This window comes from Physcomitrium patens, chromosome 1 (genome assembly GCF_059467195.1).
Source record: "Physcomitrium patens ecotype Gransden chromosome 1, ASM5946719v1, whole genome shotgun sequence".
Classification (NCBI taxonomy): domain Eukaryota; kingdom Viridiplantae; phylum Streptophyta; class Bryopsida; order Funariales; family Funariaceae; genus Physcomitrium; species Physcomitrium patens.
The window spans coordinates 18,243,756-18,259,823 of NC_143410.1; the positions used below are offsets into that span (position 1 = coordinate 18,243,756).

Here is a 16,068-nt window from a genome sequence, read left to right on the forward strand (position 1 = left end):
TACTTCTACTTACTGAATTCATAGCTCAAAAGAGTTGATCATCTTCCCCTTATCAGACATTTTACCCATTATTTCTCTCCAAGCCTGGAAGATACTCGTCGGCAACAGATTCCAGAGGCATCCAGGTGTGAAAACAACGTCTAACAACGTCTATTCTCCCTCGCCATTTCTGTCACGAAATGCCGTAAATACATTCAACAAATCTTTTCTCCCAATATCCCAGGTCAAGCACTCCTGAACAACGAGCTTGTTGCAGAAAGGCAGCGATAGTCCAAGACAGATATGGCATTGTTAAATTACCCTCCGAGCTTACTTTCTACGCCTGACTGAGGGAAGACAGTGAAGAGGAAATACTTGTCTGGTTCCCATTGGACTATGACTGCGGCAATGACATAAAAGAATTTTCTGAACGCTGAAGTCCACAGCCCCCCCACTACCACATCACATTTATGACGTTAGTAGTCAGCAATGACATCCGCGGAAGAACAGCCCAAACTATTGCCGATGCCCGTATCGCATCTTACAACTACATTGCGACTCTCAACCAACGTAATTCGTCCTTTGATTCTTCACATAAGGTAAGCTAGAGTGCACAGAACAAAATGGTGGGCCCATTGGACTCGAAAAGAGTTCTGGCAGTGTAGTACTAGATTCCGAATTGCAACTGCAAATAAAGTGCACAGAAAGGATTGCTTAGGGCATGCAACTTCGAAGGGGAATCCAGAGAAGCCCCGCCGTTAGCCTTCCACGTCGCCTCAGATAAGAACTCTCGTCTCAAATTGGACGATAAACTCCAATTCCGCTGCCAAACAATGCCAGAAATATCTTTTTATTACGTCATTCTCTTTACGGCTATCCCTTGCCCTCTCGCCTCAACAAATGATATATTGTGTAAAAGCATAGATTGTTGAAGCACTCCATAAATTGGAATAAATCTGTAGATTGTGTGCACAGGAGTGGCAGTTGGTGCACTTCTTGGTTCAGAGAATGAAGGAAATTTAGCCTAACATTCAGCTCAAATTCTGGGGCGTCTACGCAACTGTAAGCTTTGAGTTGTAATTACTTCCTATGTTGTGGGTTGTGGAGCAGGATTTACTACTCAGCGACACTAGACCATGGTTTGAGAGGTTGCTGGAGAGCAGTTGAGGGCTTCGACTTGTGAAGTAGTTTCTTGTTAAAATTTTGAGGGTTGACTGCAAATCTCTCGTCGAAGCGGTAGGTTTCCCTTGTTGGGTGAAGTGCATGTTGATAGATGGAAAGTATACTGGTGTGCAACTTGAAGTGAGTTCACTAAGCATAACGTGTTTCAAGTTCTTGAAGCAAGCATTGGTGATTAGGGATCTTGAAAGAGGGGTGTTTTTAGATATGTGGACACAATTCAGGGAGTGAGAATCAGAGCAGCGAGCTTTTGAAAATTTGAAGAATCGTGTCGAAAGAGAGTATTCTGCTTAGTTCTTCCACGCCACATTAGAATGCAGAACAGGTCGTTCCTGAGGGTTTTCAATTACAAAAAGTTTCACGAACTTTTAACTGGACAGCAAATACTACGTCAATGTGTGCTAGAATCTGTGAATTGCATTCTTTGGTAAAATATGATTGTGACATCCCGCTCAGACAGTGTGGCTAGAACGGATTGATGGGGTGGCTTGAGCTTCCTTAGCCTCTCTCGAAAACATCTTGGAAGTATGAGACCAGTTAAAAGTAGTCAAACTGCTGCACTGGTTCTGGTGTTGTGCACAGAAGGAACGTTTTCTGAGATATTGTTACTTCTTCTAACTAATTTCGGCGATGCAGGCTAAATCTTCTTCTGGAAATATGAAGACTATGAGCCACTCGGCATTGTCACCAGCTCCAGTGATATGTGGCAGGAACGCCTCACCTCTCCCAACTAAGTCTAAATGTTTTCTGCTAATCAATAATTCGTGTAGACTATGGAGTGGTCCATTGCCAACGGTGAGCCCATTTCTCAATCCGAAACTAGTGTGCAGACTCTTGTTTCACACAAGAAGTACTGTGTCATTGAGGATCTTATATTATTCAAGACATTGCACACATAGGCCAATCCTCACTGGAGTCAGAAACTTTTGTGCCGGTATTCGAGGTTTCTGACAAACTGGATGACACCGTTGGACTGCATGTGCGGGGTTTAGAGGGGCGGTGGAAAATGTCACCTCGGTCACCAGGATTTAGTCTCTACAGTGCTCCAAGCGCGCGCTAAAGCGCCCCTTTCTTCTTCTGAAGAGAAGCAAACTTCAAGAACTGACGTTGTCTTTGAAGACCACGAGAATACAGGAGTGAGAAATATTTGCGTAGAGATCTGCGACACAACCTCCCGGATGCAATTGGCTGCTGGGTTTTCTGTCGCAGTTGCTTTCTTAGTGGCCTTCACGGACGTCGGCTCTGCGATTGCCAGGTACAGTGATCATCTTTATTCGTGATTGCGCATCATATTTGTTGTGTACACCCATATGTCAAAACATTCTGAGAGCCACTCGGACGAAAATCTCATGGACTCGCTGCCATCAGGCCAGGTGAGATTGATTTGCCGCCCATTGAGCCGGAGGTTGCGACCGTCTCCAGTGCGAAAGAGATCAACCTGGCGAAGCAGCTGAGAGCCATAGGGGCCAAAATGTACGGCGCATTTTGGTGCTCGCATTGTTTTGAGCAAAAACAGGTGAGGATTCTAATTTCAGATTTATCTTGTTTAACTGATATTGCTTCTTCGGTGCTCAGTGTTATCTTATTAGGGATGAATCGATGAATGAATCATGTGTTCAGATGTTCGGAAAGGAGGCATTGAAGTATATCGACTACGTGGAGTGCTATCCTGAAGGGTATAGAAGGGGTGTGAAACTTGCTGCTGCATGCTCTGCTGCTAACATCCAAGGATTCCCGACATGGATCATCAATGGCCAGGTATGCACTCCATCACCGAACTCATGCTACCATGGACCCCATTTCGGTAGTTTGTCAATTCAGATCTTGTGCATAACTCTTACGACCTCTCATCTTTCCGTGTACATCCGCCAAATGGATTGCTTCAGCCAGCTTCTGGAAAGTTGCATTTGCTGGGAGCTTCGCAAAAAATTGGTTCGGCTGATAATAATTAACGTCTTCTGATTTTCAGCAATACTCTGGAGAACAAGAGTTCGATAAATTGGCCGAGCTCTCGGGGTTCAATACCCCACGAGTGATGAAATGAAAAGCTTTTCAAAGTGTGCAATTTGCAGGCTACTTTGGTGCCTTTGAACGGTTTGCACGCTACCGAGGTTCTCGACAGGCACATACCATACTCGCAGAGAATTGGACGACTATCTTTGGGTGAGAATTATTACCTTAAAGCAACAAGCATGTGAGTCAATCATCTTGAATATTGTGCAGTTGTTCTTTGAACAGCATTGTGAAATGTACTAATTGAATCTGAATTCTAGTTCTGCACATATGCTAACATTGTGTAAACCCCTTTTTGTTGCTAATGAATCTGCATCACACATTTTGAATTGCAGATTTGTATTTTTTTCAAACTCCAGTGACTAGACTGATTGATATGACTAAGTTGTGTGCAAGCTCGTGACTGGGCTAGATGTGGCTATTGTTGCAACAATACAATATCAATTTCATTGAACACAAATGACTTGCAGCTCACTTCTCATGCCATGGGTGTGAGGGTGCACTTTCTGTGCTGCTAAATAATACGAAGTGTCGCATGTTCTTCAATATCTTTACTCAAACACACACAAAACCTTCAAACGATTTGAACTTCGTAGCTTACAGCTGACTCAACTGCACGTGCTGCTTCTGTCTGGTAACTGCAGATTTCCGTTTTCGTGATCCATAGCTAACCAGGCACCTGAAACACAATGACGCGTCATACCACCCGAGAGATGCTCGTTCTCAATGCAGCATAACTCACTCACCACGTGAAAGTTATGATCCAACACCACGTCCGCGTGTCTTGAAAGGGACACCGGCAACACATGACGTATCATACACATGCTTGTACTGACGCACTACAGGGTTGCTTAAATATCGTGCCAAACACAAAACCCTCACACAAAAATTCCTCTTTTTACGCCCAATTTCGTGATTCATTTGAGAGGTGCAGTTGACTAGCGCTCTCGGACCCAAAAACCCAGATGTCAAGCACACAACCCAGAGGCAGAAAGTTGGCCACCTCTTAAGAAGGGAATGCTCAATATTAGGGTTACTGGTCGCAACGTAGCTACTGAAGTATTCCTTTCTCACCGGTATGCCCATCCCCTCTGATAGTAGCTTCATCACATCATCAAGGTTGTCATGCTACGTCTTCTCATTTCTATTTTTATCACAACGCCAACAATGCAATCATGCTGGAGTGAGGATGGAATCACCCGATGAAAACTTGGTTAAGAACGCTTGATTTTACAGTTATTTTATGAGGTCACGCAGTGCTGTTTGTGAGGGTTGGATGTAGGCGACGACACACCTTATACTTTTACATTGACGAGGTTAAGACTGGTGAAATGCAAGGGGTGCTGTGGAGCTTGAGGTCTGCGCGAGAGAAGTGGTGAGAGGCTTGTTTTGGAGGATCTATCATTTTAGTGTGAGGAGGAAGCACTGGTGAAGTTGGTAGGGCGGGGGAGCTGGATGAGTGGAGTGGCAGTTGGGGCATGGTCACCACAAGCACTGGTGCGATGCGCCACCTTCTGCACGCCCCACACGAGCACGCCAAGTGTGGGCCATGCCCTGTTGCAGCACTTCCTGCGAGGATGGCCTGGGAATGAAGTGAAAAGAAATGTGAGGAGTGTCGGTTTCTCTACTGGTACTGCCTGTGCTGCTGGTGTCTGTAAGAAGACATTCTTCTGCCCGTTCCACTCCAACTCCAGTTCTTTGCGGCTCTACCACCGGACATCTCGTCTCCCCTACCAGCAGTATCAGCCGATTGCCCTTCTCTGTGCCTCATGCACATGTAATTAGTGATAGTCTTGCTGTTAGCAGTCCAATCGGCGAGTGAGGAGTCTTGTTCACAATGTTTCGGTCTGCGAAGCTCACGTTTGGCGTTATTCTCCGAATGGGTGACGCTGTTGGCCTCGTGGAAACGACATAATTGAATGGGATTGATGTGGCAGGCTTGCCTTGAACGGGAGATTGGCTGGTTCGTGCAAATCCGTTTCTTCAATGGAAAAACAGCACGTGAATACCCGGTTGACTGCTCCTGATTGCCCAGATGTGGTGATCGGTAATCCAGTGCAGCTGGAGGAAAAAAAGAAGGCCATTAAGTCTGCTGGACTTTCCACTCTGCAGGTACGATACCAGTTTTTATCTTATAAGCTTTTGCATTGCTGACCTTTTGTTCTCGTCTATATTTCTGTCATCTGTTGCAGTGAACTGAAAATGTATTGGTCTTCATATGCATGTGCAGGTCATTGCAGATTTTGATATGACTCTCACCAAGTACTTGGTCGATGGTGTGCGTGGTCAAAGTATGTGTAATCTTCAGAAAGAATCTGTAGAAGTTCAGTCGTTGAACTAAGAAAATTCTAGGTAGAAATGAAAATAAAATTAAACAAAGTAAAATCGTGCGATGATTTTCTGCATGTAATCCACTGAGGTTTTGTGAGCTTCTTTGAAGACTTAGATTGGATGTTATCGATCTCTTGTTTATGTTTGTCATGTAGTCTAATTTCTTGGGTTTTCCCCATTTTCATGTATCTATGCAGGCACCCATGCTTTATTGAAAAGCAATCCTGCCTATGACCGAAAGCGGCATGAGTTGTTTGAGTATTATTACCCCTTAGAGATTTCTCCAACCCTGCCTGCTGACGAGAAGGCCAAACATATGGAAGAATGGTACGTTCCATGAACTCTTTGAATACACTGGAGCATTTCGTTGAGTGAGAATGAATAAATCCGATGAATCTTCGATATGCCTGTGCATTCTAGTTTTCTGTGGTTTATAATAATGATGTGATATAATACTATAAATTGCTCTTTTGGTGTACATTTTGGCATGATGCTTTTATTTTAATGTTTTTTAATATGGACTCTTTCTTGGTTTGTGGTCTTTAATGAGTAGGTGGGAGAAATCACATGCTTTATTGATTGAAGGCGGCCTCAACTACGAGTCAATCGTTTCTTCTGTTGCAAATGCTACTATAAGTTTTCGTGACCGAATCACCGAGTTTTTTGAGACTCTGGATGTATGTAGTCTAATGTACTTCTCTTTCGTTCAGAGCACATAATATCTGATTTGTAGAGTGGGATAACCTTGACTACTGAACAATTGTCTCCGACTGCTTGCTTTAGTCCGAACAAGGGACTGTGTGAATTTGCGTTCTTCAGGACCTTTCAATTCTTATTCTTTCTTTGCTGATTTTACAAATTATTTATCAGGAAGATGGGGTACCGTTGCTGATTTTCTCGGCTGGTCTTGCTGATATAATTGAAGAGGTATGCAACAGAAAATGACGAGTTTCTGAGGCTCTTCATTTACGTTTACATTTTTTAGTGCTTTTTATCTGTACAACCTATTCTGAATTTTCGGAAGTGTAGTTCTAGGACTTCAGCTAGTCTATTAGTCCACTGGTTTAGCTCGATGGTATGGACTCCCCACACTGATTTTTGAATTATTCTGGACTTTTCGTGCTAATTTCTTGTGCTCTGCGATTCAGGTATTAAAACAAAAGCTTCATCGAGTATTTTCAAATATAAGAGTCGTGTCTAACCGCATGGAATTTGATGACTGCGGTGATCTTATAGGTTTCAAAGGTAAATTCTCGACAATGTATCTATGTATTTAGAAAATTATGGCTTGGGTTGTATTATGCGCTACTCATGTTGAGCAGTACATGGTCATTATAATCTTAACGACCATTTATCGCTATCATCCATTTTTTATTATTTATTTTTTTATGTTTAAAGATAGTTTTTAAAAGGCCAATCAATAACATGGATCATTTTTTACCTTAGGAAAAACCATCCACGTGCTGAACAAGAACGAGCATGCCTTAGAGATGGCCGCACCTCTACATGATGATGATGGGAATCTTGTGGGAGAGAACACTGGAGCAGCTATAATTCAAGGCCGTTCAAATGTATTATTGTTGGGTGATCATCTCGGCGACCTTGGAATGTCAGATGGCGTTGATTATGATAACCGCATTTCCATAGGATTTTTGTGAGTTTTTGATGACTCTGAAATTCGCCAATCATCTTATTTTCTTGAGTGTCTATACTTCAAGAATTTGTGAAATTGCACGATTTTGAGGCCAAGAATAGCTAACATCATTGAAAAAATTAATGGGCATTCGAATCAACAGGACAATATCGAAATTACGAAATTCTAGATAGAATCTAAGGCCTATTATACATTTGAGCTTAATTCAATTGCTGCACGTTCACCTTTTAGTTTCTCAATGAAGTTTGAAAAAGTTGTGAACTTTGTTCTCAGAAATGAAAACGCTGAGAATTGGCTTGAGACCTACAAGAAGGCTTTCGACATTGTTATTCTGGTAAGTGCTTTCTACTCCATTTCGGTAGCCAATTCGTAGATGTGCTAATTCAGCGCGATTCAATGTGTTGACGCCTCTCTTTAACACATCCGAGGATTATTTTTATCCAAATTCTGGACATTTTAGGACTTCAAATTTTTCTTTTATCGGGCGGTTTAACCGTTTGGATTCTGAATCTGGTCTGAAGTTGTTATAAAAGGCTAGTGTCATTATGGTATATAGCATTCTATGTGTCACCTGAAGTGTATATCTTACATACTAATTCTCCTTGACGCCATTGTTTTTGTGCAGAATGATGGCTCCTTGAAACCTGTTATTGAACTGGTGAAGGAACTGCGTACTTAAGCGATTCCCAAAGTGACTTAACATCATCACCAATTGTCAAAACATGAGATTACTCAATTTTTACACCTGATTTTTCTATGCCACAAAGTATGTAACAAAGTGAAACTATTGACAGTACGATTGGCTTAGACATTCATTGTTCATGCAGAAAATATTTGTGGTAGTTTGTAATGGAACTATTAGTAACAATCTGAACTTGTTGCACTGTTTGTGAAGTATACTGGAAGGTGAAATCCTTTCTTGTCGGATTCCAACAGTTCACTGATTCAAGATTGGCATCCTCCCTTCTTATTGCATGGCTTTCTGTGACAGTGATCATGTATGTGTTATGAACTTGTATGGGTTTGTAGGAAGGCTTGCAATGTGAAAGAAGGATTAACTGGCTTTAATATTCTATTTGGTAACATGACATCTTTAATATCTTAAATTCTTGTTTTTTACATTAAATTTTTTCATGTTTTGGTGAAGATACAGTTTCTTTGAACAGGACTGAAACTATAGACTCATATGCAGGCTCAATTCTAATGAAGCACAATTTTTTTAATGAACATTTGTCATGAAATTGTCAAAAATTGTGTCCTATATTGACAGAATAAGAGAACATTCTTAAACTCATAGTTATAAAACAATAAATTTGAGATAGTAAAAAGCGATTATTGAGGTGGAAATGCAATGCTGCCCCTCTTGTGTCGCTCCATTCACATTTACACTCTCTTTTCATATTCATTTGTGTCCTTTACACAATGTAGGACAAAGTTCTCTATGTCCCACACTAGAAGGGCATGCTCCTATGCAAAGGATGAGCTATTTTAAAATTTATATTTGTTAATACATATTGTTAAAATTCAAGTGGAAAGTGAAAAACTTTTGACACATGTATATCTAAATGAATGCATATAAATATTACATAAAACCATAATGCATAAATGTGCCAAGAAATATTTATCTACAAATCATTATTTTTTTTGTCCAAATTTGATTGGTTGGAAGGCTTTTATTCTAATCATGTTCAATGAAAAAAATGAAAAAAAAAAAATGAATCACAATTTTCTTTATTCAACATACATTTTAATCAAAACATTTTTTTAAAATTATTGATGTAATGTATATTTAAGCATCCTCAAATGAATCTATAACATCTATCAATACTTCATAGAAGAAATTGTATGTTAACTTATGTATTTGTAAGTATCATACATATATACATACACAATTTAACAAGTTGCAAGAAAAATCATTATTTGGGCTAGAGCAAAACCTAGATAGAAACGAATGTGGAAGAAGATAAAACAAAGCTAATTTACACACATGCAACATCAAAGTCCATTACATTAATAATTCTTATTTGGACTATGTTTTTTTTAAACATTTGTAAATTGCATGATTGAAATACATATATATCAAAATATTTAAGATTCTAAAAAATTAAAATTTCAAGTTATAAAATATTTCTTTAAATATAAACAATTCTTCAACTAATGTATTTTTTTTTACATTATAAATGACGAAAGAAAAATCCAGCGAGAAATTTCAGACCCTCTAGTATTGCTCAAAAGAAGTGGTCAGCACAAGGTGATCAGGTGTTACCTTTCCGTGGGTATTCCTTCAAGCAGAGTTTGAAAAGTGGCTGTTGTCATCAAACTGTGGTCATTGGCCCATGTCCAGTAACAATGACAACATACGTCGAGCACCTACAGGGGTAGTTGCAGGGCTAGAATTTTTTTTCTTCTGACCTTGAACAATCTGTATTTCCATCAGAAGGACGATGCAGGTCAAGCTTGACACAACACATCCTAGATCACAGTGGAGTTGTTTTACTGAATAATCTTGTAAAAATCCTGATTCAATTCAAAGCAAAATAGAATAGTACACAAGGTGGATTGTAGAACGATTCCCTTACTTTCACAACTATGACTGCAACAACACCGCCTACGATCAAAAATAAAAACCCCATGATACACTTATCTGTTGCCATCTGTGAAGACGAAGTGCTTGTGAGTCTCCTTTTTTGGGTGACCCCAAAGAAGAACATAGGTGTTAGTAAAAACTTGGTTGTTTGTACAATGAATGTTGCACCACCGAAATACGAAGATTGGAGAAATAAGTAAGTACAATACCGTACAACTTTTGAGGGAATTATAAAAATAGATTCTCTTACTGGCTTCATGAAAATATGCATCACATAATGTACCCCTCATTGTACGTTACCAAGAACTATCATGCACACCGATGTCATAGAAGCCACTCCGATTCAGATTCTCACCTGTTTCCCAACCTCTCGCACAAGTTGAGCGGCCTTCTTTATGGAGAACTGAATGGTGTCCAGTTCATTTACAATCCTCCCCAATTGCTCGGTCTGCAGTGCATCCCATGGCCCATGATACATCAACAGGCACGTGTACAGTGATTGCTAAGTGTCTCTTGTTTACCTCTGCATAGTTACCTAAATTAATTGACCCGTATACTAATGAAGTGGGAGTAAACCATCTTCAAGATGAATTGACGTCATTGTAAACCTGGGCTTTAAGAGTGACAGCAGTTTCTGTGCCAATATGCAACGTGTCTTCTACAACCTGCAACGAAGCCCACAAAATTGTATCCATTCTTAAGTCAAGAGATGAGTACATCAGAACGCAAACCATATTAACAAATTTCTAAGTCCCAGGATGATGATCTTAGAACATACTCTCTTGGAGCGTTCGATACTTTTGTCCATTTCATCCATTTGCTTTCTCCCAACTTGTAAAAGCTCTTGATTAGACATTGCTGATCGGGCGAAACAAAATTGCAAAAAAGATAACGATGAACTTATTTTTTTGTTCATAGATAGACCGAAATAAGACTTGGAAATGCATAGGTATAGGCATTGAGGTTGTAGAAGGGCAGCAGAACCCTACGATGCCATCATTCGCAATCCAGAAGGTGTTACAAGATATAATGCGTACTTTTATGACACAGTCTTCCTTGTCCTTTTTCCATCACAATTTTTTTGTAGTGATGCGCTCGGTTATAAAAAATGTGTGTATACAGAATGACAATCTTACTCCTATTAGAACTTAAGCCTTACTTGATGCCACTCGATACGCTTGGTTGGTCGCTGTCCCAGCTTGTGATCCACCTTCAAATAACTCAGCTTTGGATGAGATCGTGCTAGAAAATGTTTTTCTCAATGCAATATACGTATTCAACTCCCTGATCTACACACAGGAGAACAGTGCCATCCAGAATATGAGAAACACATCAGGTCGCTATGGGGTTCCGGATGTGGGTTCCGAAAAATTTCGATTCTAACTTACAAGAAACTGAGTAGGCTTTCTTGGATAATATAGTAACTATGAATGAAACAAAACATTGTTACATCATTTTAAATTTCTTGGGTAACAACCCTAGGGGAAAGTTACCAGTGACTTTTTCTTTTCAGCAACAGTCTTGTTAAGCTCCAGATTGGTTGGGTCATCTTTGATCCCCTGATCAAAATCTTTAAGGATCCTGTAAATGAAACCGTCGCTATAGCTGCTTGATAACATGTATGAGATTCGACCGACAATTTTCACCGAGAATATTTTCTTAGTACCCCACCTGCAACCTCGAAGGTGAACATGAGACTGACTACATAGTATGATAGCATATTCAGTTAGGTCCACGAAAATAGGGTGCAAACCGTTTTACACCCCGCATCTTGCCCGTCAGCTCTTCCAATTGCTTTCGTTGTTTCTCGAGATCTTTGATTTTGTCCAGCCTTTGGAAGCCCTCACTGAAGATAACAATTAGCAAATAAAATTTTAATATGGCGTGCCAAAATCTCATAAGTTGGAAAACCGGGAGTATTTCTCACTTGCGTCTCCTATACCTGGCAGGGTTGCTGGTCGTTGAATGTTGCATTGTTTTTATAACCATTAGTAGGTGGAAACTTGTAGGTGTCCACAAAGTAGAGTTTCGAATGATTCATACTCTCTTTACCAGTCCCTTTCTATGCAATGAGGTCAATCGGAAGTAGTGCATGTATTATGCATTTTCTACCACGGGTTTTCATTCAATTTGCGAAGATTAAAGAGATTACTTACTTGAGATCCTTGAAAATTTGTTGAACTTCAGCTTCAAAAGCCATGATCTCTGGTGGCAACTCTGCAGCCATTGCAAACCCTAAATCTCTTGCTAATAGTTGATGCCTTCACTATTCTGCCTCAATCATACACAGGTAAGCAAGCAGAAGCGACTATCTGCAACGTCTGCCTCGAAGAAATCTGCACATTAATCTCCCACAACCTTGATCTCCCCAAAAGTGCAATATCCTCCACACATTCGCCATGGTACCATAGTGAGAGCTCATATCATAATTTGAGAATCACGTCAACAGTGGGAGGTAAGCAATCAGGATCAGCATGCTACTCCTCCCAGCTATCGCTCGACTAAGGTATGACGCCGTTATGCATAGAAAAGATCCCAACTCCTTGGTTTACACAACCTCCAGAACTTGGACAAATCAACAACAATTCCCGTCGTCAACAATCAGGGCATCGTTTCTGCAAAGGTGTGAATTCTGAACCATGACTCTGCCTCATTGTAAGAATGGTTCCACGAGGCATTCCACAACACACTCCATAGCTGTGTTAAACAATGCAAGATGTGTTTGTCCGATGCCAAGTGCCTGCCACAAATTCCCATGTGCAATCCACAATCACATGAGCAGTGTGTGCTCTCTCTCTCTATCTCTGCTGCCTGGAACAAATACAGATATAACCCGCAAGGTCTCTCTCTCTCTCGGCTTCGCAGCCAAGCACAACAATAACAAGCTTGCCAAAACTCAAGCACCAAGAGAAAGTCTGTGACTACATATGCTCTGAAATCACCACAAACACATAAGGCCCAAGCTCATTCACACACATACACACGAATTCACAAACACACATGCACACACAAGTTCATAGTTCCCTATTTGTGGTGTTGTAATGTTTTATGAAGGATTACTGTTAGTGAACTCTCTATCATGGTAAGTTATGTGTCATTTGTAGTTATTGGGGCATTCTAAAGTTTTGTGTGCACATGGAAAGTAATGTATGTGAGGTGCCTTGTTTTTCTAAAGTTTGCAACAAATTGCAAGTTGACAGAGTTTGTTATGTTTTTGTTAATTAATTAAAACACTTGTTTAAATATGATTGGTTGTAGTTGTAGGTCTATAATAACATCTGGTGTTGTATTACAAAACAAATATATGTATATGGTAATAGCCTATTGCCATCTACTTTTTGAAATTTTAGTGCAAATATTTCACAACTTTCAATAGTAAAAATGATCAATTGCTACTTTGTCAATAAAAAATTTAATCAACTATTATTGTTTTTTTTAATCTTTAACGTAAGTGGATAAACTAGATTGTGATTATTAAAAAAATAAAAAAATAAAAATTAAAACAAACAATAATTCTAATAGCTAATATTTCTTACATTTATCTTAGAAGTCATAATCATTATTTTTTTACAAATTCAAATTACTTAAAAGATAAATTGCTGATTTTTATCTAACAAGCATCTTAGTGTCACGGACACAGAAATACAGACTCGAGATCTAACAAGAAGTTCAAGAAGAACTGGCAAGAACTAGATTAATCAGATGAATATAAGAACAACACCAGAGAGGTGAGCTAGAGCTCCAAGAGATGTGTTGTCGAGACTGAAGAACTCTTCAGCCTCGATTCCAATATATACTCCTATTTAGGAAGCCTCTCAAGCAACTTCTACCAACTAGGAAGCTCCTAGAAGGTTCTAGAGACTTGCTTCTAGAAGGTTTTAGAAACTTGTCTCTAGAAGATTCTAAGGACTATGTCCCTAACATCTTCTACCAACTAAAAAGTTTCTAGAAGGTTCCAGAGACTTGCTTCTAGAAGGTTCTAGAAACTTGTCTCTAGAAGGTTCTAAGGACTATGTCCCTAACATCACCCCCTCCTTTAGCTTCGAGGTCTCTGAGAAGCAATGTTGTTGTTAATCAGTACCAACGTAAGAAAATGAAGATCTGTCGCATAGCGTCTGCTATGAACTCCAACTGTTGTTCACGAGGCAAGTGGTTCATTGGCCCTTAAAGCCAACGGTAATAGCCCACTCCTTCGACTTTTGACCAAGTATGAACTTTCATATCCTCATTGTGAAATTGTCTTGCAAACATGCCTTCTAGCTGACCATCGTAAGTAGGCTCGAATTCAAATACAATCACCAATGATTGGTTACTTGGTATCCTCCGTCGTCGTCATGGTGTAGGCAGTTCTTCATCTCGGGGTCGCCTTCGTGAGTTAGTTGGTTGAGATAATCTGACTGGCATAGTATCTATCTCTTGGCTATCCATATCAGAAGACCAAACTATGGCTACTAAAAAAATTCTACTTTATCTTGGAGAAAATAACTACATCAACTACGAATTTTGGTGGTGTTCTCTCCCTTTTTTATATTCTTGGGTGAGCAAGCTTCAGAAGGAAGCTATCGTCGAACCGGCTTAGGTTTATGAGCATGTTGTTGATGAAACTCATGTACCTTTTGTGGCGCATTGGCGAGAATTTCAGTTGGCTCCCAAGTTCGCTCATTAATGTCGTAGCCGCACCAATGAACAAGATACTCCAACTTGCCCCACCTTTGCCGTAAATCCAGTACCTTTTCAACCTCGTATTCCTCGTGGTTCTCGATCTCAATACTAGGTGGCAGACATTGCACTCTTCCAGAAAAAGACGACTCTTGATAAGGCTCCAACAAAGAAACATGAAAGACTGGATGTACCTTCATAGAATCAGGTAATTCCAGACGGTATGCCACTGGATTGATTTGCTTCTGGATGATAAATGGTCCCAATCTTCGATAGTCCAACTTATCACATGGTTATTTAGTCTTGATATTCCGTCAAAGAAGCCATGCTTTATCTCCAATTTTGAAAGTAGGTGCTTGATTTTGAAATCTATCTGCAGACGCTTTATAGGATTCTTGAGCAGATTGTAATTGAAGCTTCAACGTATTTTGAAGCTCTAATAGTTGTTTCGCAAATCTTTCAGCTGTTGGATTGTTATTTGTTGACGGACTCAATAAATCAAGCTTCGGATGATATTCATAATTGGAAAAGAAAGGTGTATATTGACTCGATGCATGGAGGGTGTTGTTATATGCAAACTCGGCTAGCCATAGATATGTGGTCCAATCGTCTTGTTGATAGCTGATGTTGCATCGTAAGTATTGTTCCAAGACTTGGTTCACCCATTCCGTTTGGTTGTCAATTTGAGGATGAAAAGCTGAAGAAAGCTTGATATCCACCTTCAGTATCTCAAAGAGAGATCTCCAAAACTTTGATATGAATTGGGTTCCTCGATCTGATACGATATCATCTGGTAGTCCATGATATCGATACATATTATCGAAAAAGAGCCTTGCTGTGACTTTACTAGATGATGTCTTCTTACAAGGGACAAAGTGCGCCATCTTTGTAAGTTGATCTACCACGACAAAGATGCTGGCAAATGAGTTCGATGATGGTAGGTCCGTGATGAAGTCCATGGAAACTGAAGACCATGGTCGACGTGGAATCGGCAATGGCTGTAGAAGTCCATAAGGGCGATGTTGAGGATTTTTGGATCTTGAACAGATGTCGCAAGAGAGGACAAAATCTTTCACATCCTTCCACATTTGAAGCCACAAAAAATCTCGAGAAATGAGCTCCAAGGTCTTGTTGAATCCAAAATATCCCGCAATTAGAAAATCGTGGCGAGATTGAAAAACTCGGAGTCGTGCTGGTCCTTTTGGGATATATAACCGCTCCTCAAAGTATAAAAGATCTCCCTCCACCTTGAACTTGTCATCATTGATACACTGCTTAATATCAATGGCTACTGAATCTTCAATGGGCACGACACGTACCTGATTCAGGAAGTCATCATCAATTGGCACAATAATAGCGCAAAGCTGAAATTGCTCTAGCTTCAACAATGTCGTACATTGTTGATCAAATGCTGCTTCTCCAGCCTTTGGTACAAGATATCATCTCCTTCATAAGGCATCAGATTGTCCTTGCTGCTTTCCAGGTCAATAAGTGATAACAAAATCGAACCTAGATAGCAACAAACTCTATCAAACTTGACGTCGATTTAGAACTCGAGCCGACATGAAATACTCCAAATTCTTGTGATCTGTGTATACGATCACTAAATGTGCAGCTCCTTCAAGAAAGTGATGCCATTCTTGGAAAGAATCCACTATAGCAAGAA

The 16,068-nt window shown here is 40.1% G+C and overlaps 3 protein-coding genes and 1 long non-coding RNA gene across 18 annotated transcripts; 3 read left to right on the forward strand and 1 right to left on the reverse strand.

Moving 5' to 3' along the window:
- Positions 1-204: 204 nt before the first annotated feature.
- Positions 205-1,213, forward strand: LOC149989911 (uncharacterized). Its single transcript, XR_016504235.1, has 2 exons — positions 205-578; positions 1,090-1,213. It is a non-coding gene; the product is annotated as an uncharacterized LOC149989911 (long non-coding RNA).
- On the forward strand, positions 962-3,505 carry LOC112288140 (thiol-disulfide oxidoreductase LTO1). Of its 2 annotated transcripts, none has more exons than XM_024532008.3 (6): positions 962-1,215; positions 1,795-1,953; positions 2,151-2,413; positions 2,527-2,674; positions 2,779-2,916; positions 3,128-3,505. In XM_024532008.3, exons 2-6 carry the CDS (start codon positions 1,816-1,818, stop codon positions 3,200-3,202), a joined length of 762 nt encoding a protein of 253 aa, XP_024387776.1. In that variant the 5' UTR covers positions 962-1,215; positions 1,795-1,815; the 3' UTR covers positions 3,203-3,505. The 2 variants fall into 2 exon arrangements, with proteins under 2 accessions (XP_024387776.1, XP_024387787.1); XM_024532019.3 differs by having other exon boundaries at positions 962-1,041.
- LOC112288084 (uncharacterized) lies at positions 3,304-8,091 on the forward strand. 7 transcript variants are annotated; one of them, XM_024531944.3, is made up of 12 exons: positions 3,304-3,321; positions 3,816-4,247; positions 4,510-4,910; positions 5,109-5,283; positions 5,402-5,462; positions 5,700-5,829; positions 6,056-6,179; positions 6,373-6,429; positions 6,651-6,747; positions 6,949-7,156; positions 7,430-7,490; positions 7,782-8,091. In XM_024531944.3, exons 3-12 carry the CDS (start codon positions 4,627-4,629, stop codon positions 7,833-7,835), a joined length of 1,251 nt encoding a protein of 416 aa, XP_024387712.1. In that variant the 5' UTR covers positions 3,304-3,321; positions 3,816-4,247; positions 4,510-4,626; the 3' UTR covers positions 7,836-8,091. The 7 variants fall into 7 exon arrangements, with proteins under 7 accessions (XP_024387712.1, XP_024387720.1, XP_024387735.1 ...); XM_024531952.3 differs by lacking the exon at positions 3,304-3,321 and having other exon boundaries at positions 3,851-4,247; positions 4,454-4,546; XM_024531967.3 differs by lacking the exon at positions 3,304-3,321 and having other exon boundaries at positions 3,851-4,247; positions 4,510-4,546.
- LOC112288129 (putative plant SNARE 13) lies at positions 7,430-12,886 on the reverse strand. Of its 8 annotated transcripts, XR_002971477.3 has the most exons (11): positions 11,900-12,864; positions 11,497-11,589; positions 11,237-11,324; positions 10,903-11,032; positions 10,522-10,601; positions 10,352-10,408; positions 10,099-10,191; positions 9,736-9,810; positions 9,423-9,578; positions 9,094-9,130; positions 8,249-8,623 (listed from the first exon to the last, which is right to left on the reverse strand). XR_002971477.3 is itself a non-coding variant. In XM_073535620.2 (9 exons), exons 1-8 carry the CDS (start codon positions 11,968-11,970, stop codon positions 9,771-9,773), a joined length of 642 nt encoding a protein of 213 aa, XP_073391721.1. In that variant the 5' UTR covers positions 11,971-12,883; the 3' UTR covers positions 9,158-9,578; positions 9,736-9,770. The 8 variants fall into 8 exon arrangements, 3 of the variants coding, with proteins under 3 accessions (XP_073391721.1, XP_024387750.1, XP_073391718.1); XR_012217975.2 differs by lacking the exons at positions 8,249-8,623; positions 9,094-9,130 and adding an exon at positions 7,430-8,138; XR_002971478.3 differs by lacking the exon at positions 9,094-9,130 and having other exon boundaries at positions 11,900-12,863.
- Between the last annotated feature and the right edge of the window lie 3,182 nt (positions 12,887-16,068).

Excerpts from the sequence above, each read along its gene's own strand:
- LOC112288140 (XM_024532008.3), top strand. The coding sequence starts at position 1,816 with ATGAAGACTATGAGCCACTCGGCATTGTCACCAGCTCCAGTGATATGT. Across the intron at positions 2,414-2,526 it reads GTCGGCTCTGCGATTGCCAG|GCCAGGTGAGATTGATTTGC; the intron begins GTACAGTGATCA and ends CGCTGCCATCAG. Across the intron at positions 2,917-3,127 it reads CATGGATCATCAATGGCCAG|CAATACTCTGGAGAACAAGA; the intron begins GTATGCACTCCA and ends TCTGATTTTCAG.
- LOC112288084 (XM_024531944.3), top strand. The coding sequence starts at position 4,627 with ATGAGTGGAGTGGCAGTTGGGGCATGGTCACCACAAGCACTGGTGCGA. Across the intron at positions 5,284-5,401 it reads CTGGACTTTCCACTCTGCAG|GTCATTGCAGATTTTGATAT; the intron begins GTACGATACCAG and ends ATGCATGTGCAG. Across the intron at positions 6,748-6,948 it reads TGATCTTATAGGTTTCAAAG|GAAAAACCATCCACGTGCTG; the intron begins GTAAATTCTCGA and ends TTTTTACCTTAG.
- LOC112288129 (XM_024531982.3), bottom strand. The coding sequence starts at position 11,970 with ATGGCTGCAGAGTTGCCACCAGAGATCATGGCTTTTGAAGCTGAAGTT. Across the intron at positions 10,409-10,521 it reads GTATCGAACGCTCCAAGAGA|GTTGTAGAAGACACGTTGCA; the intron begins GTATGTTCTAAG and ends GCTTCGTTGCAG. Across the intron at positions 10,192-10,351 it reads CTGTCACTCTTAAAGCCCAG|ACCGAGCAATTGGGGAGGAT; the intron begins GTTTACAATGAC and ends GATGCACTGCAG.